At 44.0% G+C, this 16078-nt stretch overlaps 1 protein-coding gene and 1 non-coding gene across 3 annotated transcripts in view; both read left to right on the top strand.

Moving 5' to 3' along the window:
* The first annotated feature begins 950 nt into the window (after nt 1-950).
* The window catches only part of P4HA3 (prolyl 4-hydroxylase subunit alpha 3), a 37412-nt gene continuing 22284 nt past the window's right edge, over nt 951-16078 (top strand). For both annotated transcript variants that reach the window (XM_057553874.1, XM_007173726.2), the window contains exons 1-4: nt 951-1208; nt 8137-8279; nt 9684-9907; nt 14980-15129. In XM_057553874.1, coding sequence (XP_057409857.1) covers nt 1009-1208; nt 8137-8279; nt 9684-9907; nt 14980-15129 — 717 coding nt within the window. In that variant the 5' untranslated portion in view covers nt 951-1008. The remainder of the gene's footprint in view (nt 1209-8136; nt 8280-9683; nt 9908-14979; nt 15130-16078) is intronic.
* On the top strand, nt 10476-10548 carry TRNAR-UCU (transfer RNA arginine (anticodon UCU)). Its single transcript has one exon. It is a non-coding gene; the product is annotated as a tRNA-Arg (tRNA).

Raw genomic sequence — 16078 nt, 5'->3', positions numbered from 1 at the left:
GAACCTTGGCATACATAGTACCTTCTCCAGCAAAGCCCATCCCTCCCTTGCCCGACATCTTCCAGACAATTCCTTTTCATCCTTTTGGACCTGCACACGTTGCCCCCTCTGTGAAGCCCTCTCCACCGTCTATGCATGGGGATGGGCTCCCTCCTCAGGGTTGCACTTGCTCACTGCACAACCCTCGGTTACCCTGACAGCACTTTGTGATTGTTTACATCTCCCTCTCCCCTTGTGAGTCCAGGGTTGGATCTGCTATTTCTCTTTGTCCTCAGCACAGTAGAACAGGTGCTAAATATTTGTTAAATGAATGAATGAGTGAATAACACTGCCTGGGAAAGAGGGGGAAAGAATAAGTAGTAGGATAGAATAATAATATTTTTGTTTGCTTCAGTGATCATGGGTATGTCGTGTAGAGGAGTGACCCAGGACCCCAGAGTTTTTGGTTGTATAGGTCCTAGATTTATCATGCGCTGACCCTAATGGCCTTCACCCTCTTTACCTCCGGTCAAAATTCTACTCATCCTTCAAGATGGTTCAGACGTCAAGTCCTGTGTGAAGTGTTTTCTTCCCCTCTGGTCTGTCACAGCTCTTTACCCGCACCGCTGTCACCATACCATGACATTTACTCTCCCGATTTCTCCATCAGAATCCAGTGATGTTTCTGCATTTCCACCCCTTGATCCAGAGGGGTGAATATTTTTGGATGGCGTTATGCAGCCATAGACTGGTGAATTCATGCCTCACCACACCCGCTGCCTCAATTTCCCCAGGTGTGAAATATACACCGTGGAAATGTTTTCCCAGGGCTGTGATTTAGTGGAGGCTGGGCGGGCACTGAGGTTGCAGGCAGTCCACACGCGGTCTGGGGAGCTAGGGGGCAAGAAGGTGGGAGGTGGAGAGCGAGGGGAGGGGTCAGAGCGAGGAGGAGCCGGGGGCGGGCCGGAGCGGAGCGTCGGGCGCAGGGCTGGGCTGGAAGGTCTGAGAGGACGCGCGCCGGCGCCGGCGATGGGTCTCGCTGCGCGGCTGGCAGCGCTCTTGGCAGTGCTGACCCTCCAGGCAGGGGACCCGGCCGGGGTCGCGGCGCGCGGGGACACGTTCTCGGCGCTGACCAGTGTGGCGCGCGCCCTGGCGCCCGAGCGCCGGCTGCTGGGACTGCTGCGGCGCTACCTACGCGGGGAGGAGGCGCGGCTGCGGGATCTGACCAGGTGAGGGCACGAGGGTGGGGTCTGAGTAGGGGAGACGTAGTCAGAGGACGAGGCCAAGACACTGTGCCACGGTGGTGGGGGGGGGGGGCGGGGGGGGAGGGGTAACTCTTAGGTTCATCGTCACCCTGCCGGGACCTCACACGCGGTGTCTCACCGTGAGACTGCGAAACCATGGCCCAGTGTGACTTCCCAGATACACCGTCATCCTGTGTGGGACCTCAAGACACCGTGTCACACTGTGTAGGACCTCTGACTCTGTCCCTCACACACACACAGTGACCCCCATCCAACATCGCACCGCCAAGTTGATACACTGTGGGAAAGTGTGGTGCAGCGACTTTGAGGCGGAGTAGGGCCGCACAAGGTGCTGGGTCAAGCTGTGTGGGCCCCCAGGCTCTGTGTCACAGAGACACAACGACATTGCAAGAGTGAAATGGAGAGAAGAGTGACACTGTAGCCACACATGTGTTGACCGTGTGATCCAGGGAACTGATGTTTGGTATGGGGTGACATTCTGTGACCATGTATGAGATTTACATGTCATTGAGACTGAGTAGGCATGACACTATGGATATCAGTCTGCATGTGAAGGATGCCGAGTAATTGTCCCGTTCACTGTATGAATAATGCTTTGTGTTCATCAGTTTATTCAACACGTATGTTTGAGTGCCTACCGTGAGCCAAGCACTGTTCCAGGCACTAGGGAGAGAATGGTGAACAAGACCAAACCCTGCCCTCTAGGAGCTCCGAGTCTGTAACATCATGATTGTTCATCTGAGACGTCCATCCTTCCCCTTGCTTTCTGCTCTCCCTTCTCTTTATACATGTAACAGCTCTAAATACTATAACTGAGATGTTATATGAATATGAAAGTATTTGACACCAAGAAAACACTGGGCAAAACCATAGTTGATGCTAGGGGATGCTGAGTGTAGCACACACCGGCAGATGCTCAGCCAATGTTGTTTTGCTATACAGTCAACAAACTACTGTAAGACTTGGAACACTGAGGCACTGTCATCATGTATTGACTCTGCAGTGTCAAACAATGAAAGATGAATGACTGGATATGATACCATGTGTATGAATATGTGCTGTGCACCTTCTCTTGGGACACTGAGAAGCTCACAATATGAGAAACATAGGTGTTACCACATAGTTATCTGAATATATTAATACTGTATTTATATCTTGTGACCCTCAGCTGAGCTGAGACCACAGAGGGCTATCTCACAATGCGCCACTGATAAAACTGTGAGTGAGTGTATGCGGTAGTAATACTGTTTCCAGGCCATATCGGAAGAAGGTGTGAGGGCCACTATGGCTGTGTGGGAGAGCCCATGTAGGAGAGAATCAGTTTGTGTGAGGAAGTGTATGTGAGAGATCTTGTTTGTTACTCAATGGTGACTGAATGATGATGTAATTTGATACATGGTCTTAAGTATGTAGTTTGCTTATAAGTAGTTGTATGCATGTTTTAAATTTACTGTTAGTTTGAAATAGCATGATGATACACACACATGTAGAGTATATGTAAGTGTGTATTACGTATAACAATAAACGATTATAATTTCAATAACTCTTGTCACTCTTTGGAGTAGCATAGTTGCCTAGTGTTCTGTGGGCCCATGCTTACAGAGCAAAATGACATAATTTTGTTCTTAATCCACATTCATTGGAGTCCAAGTTCATTGGTGGAAGTAGAACAGACCCTTCTCTTTGATTCAAGATGCCATCCTGCTCCCTGCTACTCATGTGCTTGTTCTCATACCACTAATCTCTTTATTTGAGTGGCTTGGATAGAGATGGGTGTCAGAATCGTGATGCCGGGCCTCTTGGGGAACAGGTTCAGAAGAGAGAGCTTGCAGTGTTGATCACTTCTTCTTTGAATTTCTGAATTTAGAAATTAAATATTTTTGGTGTTGAAACTACTACTCCCTACCCCAAGTTAATGAATAAAAATTATACTAGTTATATTGGGTTGCCCAAAACGTTCGTTCGGGTTTTTCCATAACATCTTCCAAAAACCTGAACGAATTTTCTGGCCAGCCCAATAATATATACAGTTGTATACTGGTATAGTATTATGAATACTAGTTATATAATATTTAGCTAACCCCTAGCTTTTTTTGTTGTTGCAGTTTAAAAAAACCACCAAGATTTAAAAAGTAGTATCAGCAGCAATTATTTCTGTGCTAGGAATTAAGCATTCAGAATATCTCAGAAGAACTGAGACAAAGCCATTTCTGAGTTCCAAAGGAGAAACATATTGAATTAAAATAGCCCATGTATTGTGGTTGGGTAACCTGTCCAGGCTATGTTTAATGCAGGGATTGGGTTGCAAATTTTATGTGCAGATTCTTGAAGGAAAGGATCTGATTTTCCATTCTCAGCATTTGTTAAAGCAAAATGCCGTTTAGGAAACCTTGAGGTTTGAATTCAGCATCCAGTAACTCGGTCTCTGAAAACCAGCTATTTGCTCAGAGGCTGAGCATAAGGCCAACATTTAGATTCCAAACCAGCCTCAGGTAGCAGTTGATAGGTTTTTTTTTTCTTTGTGTGACAGAAAGATGACATACCTGAACACTGAATTGAATTATGTGCTGCAGTAGAGATCAAACCCCTGCCCTACATAAATTGACACCATAATACAAAGTGGGATGTGAAGAGAACAAGGAGATGTTGCTTTTTTTTTTTTTAACATCTTTATTGGAGTATAATTGCTTTACAATGGTGTGTTAGTCTCTGCTTTATAACAAAGTGAATCAGTTATACATATACATATGTTCCCATATCTCTTCCCTCTTGCGTCTCCCTCCCTCCCACCCTGGAGATGTTGCTTTTGATCTGATGGGTGACTTGGAACAGATCTTCACCTCTCTGTCTTGCTTCTTTCTCCTTGTGCCTCAGTTTCCTCTGATGCCTGGTATACGTTAGTTCTCAAGCACCAGCTGAGGAATCTGTTTATTCAGTTGTGGAAAAGGTGATGGAAAGAAATAATAGAATGGTTGTGCCGAAAGGATTCATAGAGAGATCCTAGACTAGACCAGTTCTGCCATTTTATAGAGGAGGAAACTGAGGGATAGTTGGAGGCTGGGTCAGGATACCTCTCAGGTCTCCTTCCAGCTCCTTCCCATTCAACTGTCTTATAAAATCCCTGCCCACTCAGCTTCAGTTGTCCCTGGACACTTACCTTTCAGGCTGAACTCAAGCCCAAGTCTCGGCGTGTAAGTGTTTTTGTCTAGCAGTGGAATATCTTTCACTAAGTAGTTCCATATGGAGCTGAAGCAGGAAATAATGGGTAGTGAAAAAAAAATCCCACACCCTGGAGGCTGGTTTAGTTTCAAAACCCTAGAGTAGCTGCTCTCAGATACCACTGTCTTGGGGATCAGAGACGTCCTGGGACTTGACAGGCTTCCTATTTCTTCCCTGGGGCACCCAGGTGCAGATCCTTTTTCCTTAGTTTATGCTTGAATTGAATGTTTGGCTCACTAGAAGCACCTCTACTCTAAGCAAGTATTCTGTTTCAGGCTCTGTTTATAGTTGAGGCCCCCTTGAGAAATCCTTAGGTCTGACTGTTTCACGGGATTGAAATCCGCCACCACCCTGCCACTCCCTGTATTCGTCACTTCCATCCCTTTCCACTCACTGAAGTCCTCCACTCTGGCCAAAGGACTCTTCTATTCTCACGTGCTCTTGCATGCATTCATATAAATCCATATCCTTTTCACTTTGCTCACACTTTCTCTTTTTTAAAATATTTATTTATTTATTTATTTATTTATTTTTGGCTGCGTTGGGTTTTCATTGCTGCTCGCAGGCTTTCTCTAGTTGCAGCGAGTGGGGGCTACTCTTCGTTGCAGTGTGTGGGCTTCCCATTGTGGTGGCTTCTCTTGTTGCAGAGCACGGGCTTTAGGCATGCGGGCTTCAGTAGTTGTGGCATGTGGGCTCAGTAGTTGTGGCTCGCGGGCTCTAGAGCGCAGGCTCGGTAGTTGTAGTGCACGGGCTTAGTTGCTCCGTGGCATGTGGGATCTTCCCGGACCAGGGCTTGAATCCGTGTCACCTGCATTGGCAGGTGGATTCTTTTTTTTTTTTTTTTTTAATTTATTTTATTTATTTATTTTTGGCTGCATTGGGTCTTCGTTGCCGCACGCGGGCTTTCTCTAGTTGTGGCGAGCGGGGGCTACTCTTTGTTGCAGTGCGTGGGCTTCTCATTGCGTTGGCTTCTCTTGTTGCGGAGCACAGGCTCTAGGCACACGGGCTTCAGTAGTTGTGGCTCACGGGCTCAGTAGTTGTGGCTCGCGGGCTCTAGAGCGCAGGCTCAGTAGTTGTGGCACACGGGCTTCGTTGCTCTGCGGCATGTGGGAACTTCCCGGACCAGGGCTCAAACCCGTGTCCCCTGCATTGGCAGGCGGATTCTTAACCACTGCGCCACCAGGGAAGTCCCCACACTTTTTTCTTTTACTTCCATTGTTGTTATTGTATTGTTTTCAAAATTAATAATTTTAAAACAAAGGGAAAACGGTCTTAGAGGGCAGGAGTAGAACTCTTATGTCTGCCTTACTATAACTAATAACTTTCAACAATATAACTCCTGTTAGAGGGTTAGCAACGGAATAACTATAGTATGCCAGGAAAGGAAACAGCATCTTTTGCTTGTATGAACACTCTTGTAGGACATCCAAGGAGGAGAGAAATTAATGACAAAGATGATCACTTCTGGCCCCAACATTTCTGGCCATTTTCTGCAAATGTTGGCAAACCAGAAAGGTTGGAAGCATGCTGGATAACCCACCTGTTCATTCCCCATTACAATCATCACCAGTTTCTATATGATCTGCTTCCTAAATATCTCTCTTGAAACCATCCCATTTTCTGCTCCCACTGTCACTGTTATGGTCTTTCTGCCTCTGGTCACTTCCACTTCTAACCCCTCCTCCCCACCCTCTCACAGATTTATATATGTAACGTATCATACTGCATTCCACTCTCACTTAAAACCTTTTGCTGCTCCTAACTGCACGCAGGGTAAAAATCAAATTTCTCAGCATGGTCTATGAGGCATTCCTCACTTCTCCAGTCTAGCCTCCCCATCCTCCCAATATACCCCGTGCTCCAGCAATACTAAACGGCTTGTAATTTCTCTGTTTCTCTCTGTACCTTTGCATATGTTGAACTGTCTCTGCCTGCCTTGGAAGGAGGCCTCCTTCTCCCTTCCTCATTATTTGCATTTACCCATCAAGTCAGTTTATTATCTTCTCTGTGAAACCTTCTCTGACCTGCTCTGGCCAAATTAATCACCCCCTCTGTGTACTCTCCACTAAGCCTTGTTCTTAAATCTGGTGTTGCACCTGTAATGTAATTATTTGTGATCTCAAAGGCTGCAAGCCTTTAAGGTTATTGTCTTATTCAAAATTTTGTTCCTAGCTCCTAGAAGAATGTATTTCATTTATTCTTTCATAGAAATATATATTGAACTTAGGAAAAGAGTGATGAGAAATCAGCTATTTTCTTGTCCATGAAACCCTTGATTGGACTTCCCTGGTGGCACAGTGGTTAAGAATCCGCCTGCCAGTGCAGGGGACACGGGTTCAATCCCTGGTCCAGGAAGATCCCACATGCCACGGAGCAATTAAGCCTGTGAGCCACAACTACTGAGCCCGTGTGCCACAACTACTGAAGCCTGAGAGCCTAGAGCCCGTGCTCCACAACAAGAGAAGCCACCGCAATGAGAAGCCCGTGCACCACAATGAAGAGTAGCCCCCACTCGCTGCAACTAGAGAAAGCCCGCGCGCAGCAACAAAGACCAACACAGCAAAAAATAAATTAAAAAAAAATAATAATAGATAAATCCTCCTTCTCCTCTCCTTCTTCCTCTCCTTCACCCTTTCCCTCCTCTTCCCCTCCCCCTCCCTTTCACCATCCCTTCCCCCTCCTCCTTATTAAAAAAAAAAAAAAAATCCTTGATCATTGGACCCTGTCTTGCCTGTTTATCCTCAGCTTCCAGCATGGAGTCTGACTCTAGCAAGTGACTTACTGAATGATCAAATAAATATATGTCAAGCCTCTGTGCCTTTGGACACATTGGTCCCTGTTGGCTCAAAAAAACTACTCTCCTCCCTTCTTTGTTCTAGCTCCATGGGAAACAGTGTGGCAAAATCAGCCAAGAACCCCAGCTTCAGAGTCAGGCAGGCTTGGGTTCATTCCTGGCTTTGCTGTTTACCAACAGCGTAGCCTTGTTGCAGTTTCCCCTCCTGTAAAAAGTGCATGATAAAATCTATTCTAAGCATCACTGGGGGGATTAAATGAGACAATATGTTTAAACCACTTAACAGGATGCCTAATACATGGTAAGTGCTCAATAGTAGCTATTGATATTTTAACTAATCCTTCGGAACACAGGTCAGGTGCCATATCCTCTGGAAAGTCTTCCCTTACACCTTCTAACTCCCACCTGGGTTAGGCGCCCTACCTACAAATTGCCAGAGCATTTCATAGCACATTATATGCTTTCTTCTCTCATAGCACATATCACAGTTTTCATAATTAATTCAACAATGGTTTTGAGCTTCTACCAGATTCTAAGTTTTGATTATAGAGTGATAAGAGAAAAAAAGATTTTCTTATTTGTGACCTCCTTGAGAGCTCCACTCTCTCTTGCCTTTGGGTCTCGAGCATCTAGCATGATAGCTGACGTACAATAATTGACCAGAGGAGACTGACTCGCTGAATGAACAAATGAATGGACCTACTCTTGTTGTGTTGGTAGTTTTGATATTCTTTGTGCTTATTGCTTAGAATATTACATGAGTCTCAAGGGGTTCAGCATTTCATTTTTAACTACTCTAAATGTGCATACATCATGCCAGCCTTCACTCGGTGGAGTGGTAGTATCAGTAGGTGAGATCATTCTACTCCTCTCTTTCAGGTTCTATGACAAGGTGCTATCTTTGCATGAAGATTCAGCAACCCCTGTGTCTAACCCTCTGCTTGCATTTACTCTCATCAAACGCCTACAGTCCGACTGGAAGAATGTGGTACATAGTCTGGAGGCCAGTGAGAACATCCGAGGTAATGAGGAGGAGGGCTGGAGGGTAAGAGAAGATTCTATCTCCTGACTTAGTGGAAAGGAGAGAGATTCTGAAGGGATGTGATGAAGGATAATGAAGTGGGTAGGTATTACTTGATCTCCTTAGCTCTTAACTATTACAAAGAACTAGGTCCCTTTGTTAATATGTTTATATGATTATAATTAGAAAACACATTTTTCTTTTTTTTTTTTAAATAATTCTTTTTTTTTTTTTTTTTTTAGAAATTCACGGTCATTTATTTATTTATTTATTTATTTATTTATTTATGACTGTGTTGAGTCTTCGTTTCTGTGCGAGGGCTTTCTCTAGTTGCGGCAAGTGGGGACCACTCTTCATCGCGGTGCGCGGGCCTCTCACCATCGCGGCCTCTCTTGTTGCGGAGCACAGGCTCCAGACGCGCAGGCTCAGTAATTGTGGCTCACGGGCCCAGTTGCTCCGTGGCATGTGGGATCTTCCCAGACCAGGGCTCGAACCCGTGTCCCCTGCATTGGCAGGCAGATTCTCAACCACTGCGCCACCAGGGAAGCCCTCTTTTTTTTTTTTTTTCAATAAGTTTTTAGTTTAGTTTTTTTTTTTTTTTTTGGCTGCACTACACAGCATGAGGAACTTCCCTGACCAGAGATTGAACCTGCGCCCCCTGCAGTGGAAGCGTGGGGTCTTAACCACTGGACCACCAGGGAAGTCCTAGAAAGCACTTTCATATCCATTATCTCATTTGATCTTCAGTCCTGTGAAGAACTATAGGCTATATCATCCCATTTACATACGTGTAAAAGTGATGTCTTCTTCTTTTTTAGATTTTTTTTTTGATGTTGACCATTTTTAAAGTCTTTATTGAATTTGTTACAATATTGCTTCCGTTTTATGTTTTGGTTTTTTGTCTGCGAGGCACGTGGGATCTTAGCTCCCCGACTAGGGATCGAACCCACACCCCCTGCTTTGGAAGGCGAAGTCTTAACCACTGGACCGCCAGGGAAGTCCCTAAAAATGATGTCTTCTAATAATTTCTATTTTATTAAGTTGCCACTACAGTGTGATCTGTAGTAAGATCACTTTCCTAATTTACTCTACTTTGTACTTGAAGAAGTTTGTTGACTTCGGGGAAGTTAAGAGGAAGAAGAGTTTGTCCCCCAAAAGGCAAGACTCCTGGAGACAGGTAGAATGGAACAACGTGATAAAGGTGCTTAGTTTTTACTCTAGAGTGTTTGTTCCTCATTCAGAAGATTTTGTTACCCTGGGAACAAAAGCAGATAAAACATTATCTTTGCTCATGAAATAGTATGAGCCTGATGATTATGGTGATTAAGGTGATGATGCCTTGCTGTATTAAATGCTCACCGCCTGTTTTTTGAATGGTAGATTGATGCTTTCATGACCTTTACAGCTCTGAAGGATGGTTATGAGAAGGTGGAACAGGACCTGCCAGCCTTTGAGGACCTTGAGGGAGCAGCAAGGGCCCTGATGCGGCTGCAGGACGTGTACATGCTCAGTGTGAAGGGACTTGCCCGAGGCGTCTTCCAGAGCGTCACCGGCTATGCTGTCACTGACCTGTACAGTCCCAGACGGCTTTTTTCCCTCACGGGGGATGACTGCTTCCAAGTTGGCAAGGTAATGATATTCAGAGAGAGGGCAAATTGCTCAGCTCTCTTTCTGGGGGATGAAATCACTGTATCCCGATTCCTTTTACATATTTCTGATCCTGACAGCAAACTTGGAAATTTGGTATTATTCCCCATTTTCAGATGAAGAAACTGAGGTTCAGAGAGGGTAAATAACTTGCCTAAGGTTACACAGTTTTAAGTAGCAGAACTAAAATTTGAACCTGCATCTTTTAACTCTGAATCCCATGCTCTTTCCCTAATAAGGAAATCACATACTTAGGACACTCTTGAGAGTGAAGGAGGTGTTATTAGCCAGGATGACAGACATAAAATGGGACTGTCCTGGGAAAAATGGCCCTATGGTCACCCTAAGTAGAGCACCCCGCCAGTAGATGAGCAGCCAGGTGGAAAGGAGAAGCAGCGTCAAAGGGTGGGGGAAAGGAAAGGAAATGGTGATGTGAAGGTCGATCACAGAAACTCAGCCGCCTGAGACTTTGTGAAATCCCTTGCAACATTTCCTAGGCATTTATAAATAGTAAATTAAAGTAGTGCCAAAACACAGGCCATTTGGGAATTCCCTGGTGGTCCAGTGGTTAGGACTCTGCACTTCTACTGCAGGGGTCACAGGTTCGATCCCTGGTCAGGGAACTAAGATCCTGTAAGGCGCATGCTGCGGCCAATGGAAAAAAACATCATCGCTTTAACATTGCTTGAGAAAACAGATTTCAAGAACCTTCCATATAAGATATTTAACTGATCTTTGTCACAAGTTTTAAACACTCTTGAGGTTATTTTACAATATATTCTTTGTTAGCCTTTGCCCAAGAAGTAATGGAGTAAATCCTTTTTAATTTTGAAGATGCATATTGCAGGAAAGTGAATTTTTCCCAGCCCCTGCAGTATTCATTAGCCGATATAAGAGGGGGCCTCCTGTGTCCTGAATTGAAGTTTTGAGAATCAGTCTTCCAAATTAATGCGGAGAGGGTTGCCCTAAGCCTCTCCGTGTGCCATTTTTCCTTTTCTGAAATCCTGAATAGAATCAGAGCTGAATCATCATGTTCATGGCTAATTTAAATTGAAGCCAGTTAAAACAGTTCCATGTATGGTATCAATATATGCTTCCTTAGTGAGGCTTTTCTGAGACTAAAACTGTATGTTGAAAATTCAGTAAGTCGCTTCCTAAAAGTCTCACTGGCAATCATTATTTCTGTATTTATTTACTTATTTTGAAAGATAAAACATTTCAAATATAAGAAAAGTACACATAAAATAAGAAGCAATTATATCTATAATTGAGATAAAATATATGTCCAAATTTTGCTATATTTGTTTCAGATTTTTTTTCAGATTTTTAAAAAAGAATTTACAGATAGCTAAATACAGCCCTACTCCTTTTTCTTCTCACCACTCCCACCCTTTCTACTCTAACCTTGCCCAGGTACCAGGTGACCACTGTCCTAAACCATACAGTAAGTGCTCTTGAGTCACTCAGCACGTTGTATCTGTGAAATTCATACATGTAGCGGCATTTATCAGTAGTTCATTCCTTTCTATTGCTGAGTAGTATTCCATTGTTTGAATATACCACAAACTGTTTATCCAATCTCATGTTGATGGATACTTGATTTGTTTCCAGCATCAGCTAGAATAGAGCTGCTATTAACATTCTTTTTTTTTTTTTTTTTAAATATTTTATTTATTTATTTATTTATGGCTGTGTTGGGTCTTCGTTTCTGTGTGAGGGCTTTCTCCAGTTGCGGCAAGTGGGGGCCATTCTTAATCGCGGCGCGCAGGCCTCTCACTATTGCGGCCTCTCTTGTTGTGGGGCACAGGCTCCAGACGCGCAGGCTCAGTAATTGTGGCTCACGGGCCCAGTTGCTCCGCGGCATGTGGGATCTTCCCAGACCAGGGCTTGAACCCGTGTCCCCTGCATTGGCAGGCAGATTCTCAACCACTGCGCCACCAGGGAAGCCCTAACATTCTTATGTACATGTTTCCATGGACATTTGTTTTCATTTCTCTTGGTTAAATACCTGGGAGTGGTATTGCTGGGTCGAAGAATAAACTTCAATAATTATTAGCATGTAGACAAATCTGTTTCATCTGCACCCTCCTCCATGGATTATTTTAAAGCAGATCAATCTTTCTATTTTCTGAAATTCTTAATTGTCTAGTTTTACTACCCTCCTGTTGTGTCGGTTGACTCTTGTTCATTATCAGTTATTTCCTGATGTAGTTTATCATTTTTGATTGTGAGCTTATTTTTAGCAGGACTTTTTCCCCCCTAGGAGCCTTTTTCTGTCCAGAGTTGTAGGAATATCCCTTCATAGAGTTTTGGGTTTTCTTCTTCCAGGTACTCTGGTAGTATCACTAGCCTTAGATCCTTTTTTTTTGTTCCCCTGTACATTACATCCCCATGACTTATTTATTTTATAACTGGAAGTTTATACCTTTTGACCCCTTTCACCCACTTTGCCTACCCCCTACCCCTGGCCTCTGGCAACCAATCTGCTCCCTCTGTTTATGGGATTGGGGTTTTTGTTTGTTTTTGGTTTTGTTTCTGTTTTTGTTTCCACATGTAAGTGAGAGCATATGGTATTTGTCTTTCTCTGTCTGACTTATTTCACTTAGCATAATGCCCTCAAGGTCCATCCATGTTGTCACAAATGGCAAGATTTCATTCTTTTTAATGGCTGAATTATATAGATCACATTTTCTTTATTCATTCATCCATTGATGGACACTTAGGTTGTTTCCATATCTGTTTCTCTGAATAGAGGCCAGACAGAAACAAACCAACTTTCTTGTCTCCTTATGACAGTGGGTAGATTTTTTTCTGGTCTACTCTTTCCCTTATGGTGTAGTTTTTCATGGGTTTCAGTTTTGTTTTGTTTTTTTAAAATATTTATTTATTTATTTTTGGCTGCATTGGTCTTTGTTGCTGCACGCGGGCTTTCTCTAGTTGTGGTGAGCGGGGTCAACTCTTCGTTGCGGTGCGCAGGCTTCTCATTGCTGTGGCTTCTCTTGCTGTGGAGCATGGGCTCTAGGCACACGGGCTTCAGCAGTTGTGGCACGCAGGCTTCAGTAGTTGTGGCTCGCAGGCTCTAGATCACAGGCTCAGTAGTTGTGGCGCACGGGCTTAGTTGCTCCACGGCATATGGGATCTTCCCGGACCGGGTCTCAAACCCATGTCCCCTGCACTGGCGGGCGGATTCTTAACCATTGCGCCACCAGGGAAGTCCCTGGGTTTCAGTTCTATGAGTGTGTCTTAATTCCAATTCCTAGGTTTTGGGAGGTCTACAGAAGGCTCATATACTGTCCTCATGTGGGTATTATAACCTAAGGTTAGTAAGTACCAAGGTTACTAGAACTAACCCCCACCCCATCCTAGGCAGCTTCAGCATCTGCTCATAAGCTAATTACTTGGATTTTCAACTCCTTTTTTACTTCTGGTACCTGGGTATTTTCCAATCTTTCTTGAAAATATATAATTAAATGCTTTTTATATTTTATTCAAAATGTCTAAGTCTTTGTGGTTGGAAGGATTCCAGTTATCTCAATCTGCTGTATTGCTGAGACTTAAAGTTCCTCATGGAAACCTTAATTAAATAAATTGTTAACAGGAAAAGTTCAGTCATTTTTTATTGTTATTCTTTTTTTTTTTTTTTTTAATTTTTTATTTATTATTTATTTTTGGCTGTGTTGGGTCTTCGTTTCTGTGCGAGGGCTTTCTCCAGTTGCGGCAAGCGGGGGCCACGCTTCATCGTGGTGCGGGAGTCACTCTTCATCGCGGTGCGCGGGCCTCTCACTATCGCGGCCTCTCCCGTTGCGGAGCACAGGCTCCAGACGCGCAGGCTCAGTAATTGTGGCTCACGGGCCCAGTTGCTCCGCGGCATGTGGGATCTTCCCAGACCAGGGCTCGAACCCGTGTCCCCTGCATTGGCAGGCAGATTCTCAACCACTGCGCCACCAGGGAAGCCCTATTGTTATTCTTCAACTCAACGTTTTTACAAATAGAAAACGTAAGGACCAGAAAGATAACACAGCAGGCTAATGGCAGATGGGGGATAGGAATGGACTTAACTGTTTAGGCGTCAGAGTTGCAGTATCTCTAGGTTCTGGCCTATTTTTCTGCCTGCTGGAAATTATACCTGAATTAGAAAGAGGCCTTCCAAATCTGTGACTTTATAATTCCCTGCTGTCTCCAACAGCAACTTGCAGGAAATTCCACCTGCAGTTCTGGTATTCTAGTTAACTGTAAGCTATTAGGAGACAGGAGCTATGTCTAGTGCGTGTTGCCATATTCCCCACATTCAGACATTTAATATAGGACAGATCCACTGAGCTCTCATATAACATTCCAATGTCTACCTTCATTAAGATGTCTAATGCATTATGTCACAATTATTGGTTTACTTATATGCCCCTTGATTGATTGTAAGCTCTTTAAAGGCAGGGACCACCAGGTACATTTATAAATACTCAGTAAATATTGAATAAATAAGTGAATGCTTTTAATCCATTACTCACATTGCTACCAATAGCATCTTCCTAAAAACATGACAGTCACACTCTAATTAGCTTAGCCCATATTGCCTTTTTATGTTTATTTCCTGCTTCTCTTCACCTTAGACTATAGCCACAATATACTGCTTGAACACATTCTTGCTTTTGGCTTCTGTTTCTACCATTCCCTCACCGTAAAATGCCCTTCATTCCAATCTCTGCTCATTGAAATTCTTTTCCTTCTTCAACGAAGGCTCATCTCAGATGGCACTTCTTCCGTGAAGCTTTCTGAGATTCTCAAGCATTCATGCCATTCTGCCCAGTGTTATAATTACTTGAGTTCATATCTCACATCTCCCCAGATTATAAATTCTTTAAATGCAAAAATGCTTTATATTCTCCATGACTAGTACATTGTCTTGTATATAATAGATGCTTAATATATTTAATTTAAATGAATTAGAGAGAAAACTTGCCTTCTTGGGTTCCAAAGGCCCTCCACTCTTTGCAGTATCATTTCCTTTCTCTACCCATGGACTAAGGCTTTAGTGATGGTACTTATGTTCCCTGCAGGTGGCCTATGACATGGGAGATTACTACCATGCCATTCCATGGCTGGAGGAGGCTGTCAGTCTCTTCCGAGGCTCTTATGGAGAATGGAAGACAGAGGATGAGGCAAGTCTAGAGGATGCCTTGGATCACTTGGCCTTCGCCTATTTCCAGGTAGGGGAGTAAGCAGGAGGCTCACTGCTTTCATCACAGTAAGCGTAATGCTTTATATCTGCTTTACAATTTTCTAAGCATTTTCATGTCTCTTAATTTATTTCGTCTTCCCGACAGGACCAAATGTGAGTCAAGCAGGGCAGTTGTTTTGTTATTTCCCTATTTCTCATGTGAGTAAACTGAATCTCCAAAGAATTCCTAGCCTGTCACAAAGTTCACAGAGCTGGGATTAGAGCCCGAGTCTGTCTGATTCTTCGTTAGTACTCTTTCCAATGTACTGACTACTTTAATGTCATCGTCTCCCGTGTAGGAGGCGGTCTCTCACCTGTAGCAGCAGCAGCTGCATCCACAAATGTTTAATAGCTTCATAGTCAAGGCAGATCGCTCTTTTGCCCTCTCAACATTTCGTAACTCGTCACAGATATTATGCCATGATACTGCCAGTGTCAAGGAAGAAGTTTGATTGTTATCCTCTCCCGTCTGCAGTCAAGTCCAGCTGTGACGTGAACAGTGTCTGGATACACAGCTGGTGCCATTGGTCCAGAGCATCAGCTCAGTACCTCCTCCAGCTGTTGTTTTTCTTTGGCACTGTTGATCTATAACCTGTTGTGCCCCTCGTGAAAGCTCGTTTCCCTACATGTGGGAGCTGCCATCCTTTGTGTAGCTAATCCCGTTTCCCACCAGAGTTGTACAGTCTTCAAGAATAGGCTGGAAAAATCACTACAGAGCCAATTCCCTAGAGCTTCCAAAACTAATAAACCATTTCTGTTCCATATATTCCTTTTGCTTTCTCCCTTTTCCTGAGAAAAGGGAGGAGGATGTGCGTGGTCCAAACCCATGTGTTGCTGCCAAAACAGCAGTGCAGCAAATAGTCCTGTTCCTCTCATGCAAGTTCCTGGTAAGTGGCTCTTTGTTGTAAAACTTTCCAAGGTGCTCTTCCCAACTCTGC

Source organism: Balaenoptera acutorostrata, chromosome 9, assembly GCF_949987535.1.
Source record: "Balaenoptera acutorostrata chromosome 9, mBalAcu1.1, whole genome shotgun sequence".
Taxonomy (NCBI): Eukaryota; Metazoa; Chordata; class Mammalia; order Artiodactyla; family Balaenopteridae; genus Balaenoptera; species Balaenoptera acutorostrata.
The sequence above is the reverse complement of the archived record's forward strand: the minus strand, read 5'-3'. Positions and strand labels throughout refer to the sequence as shown.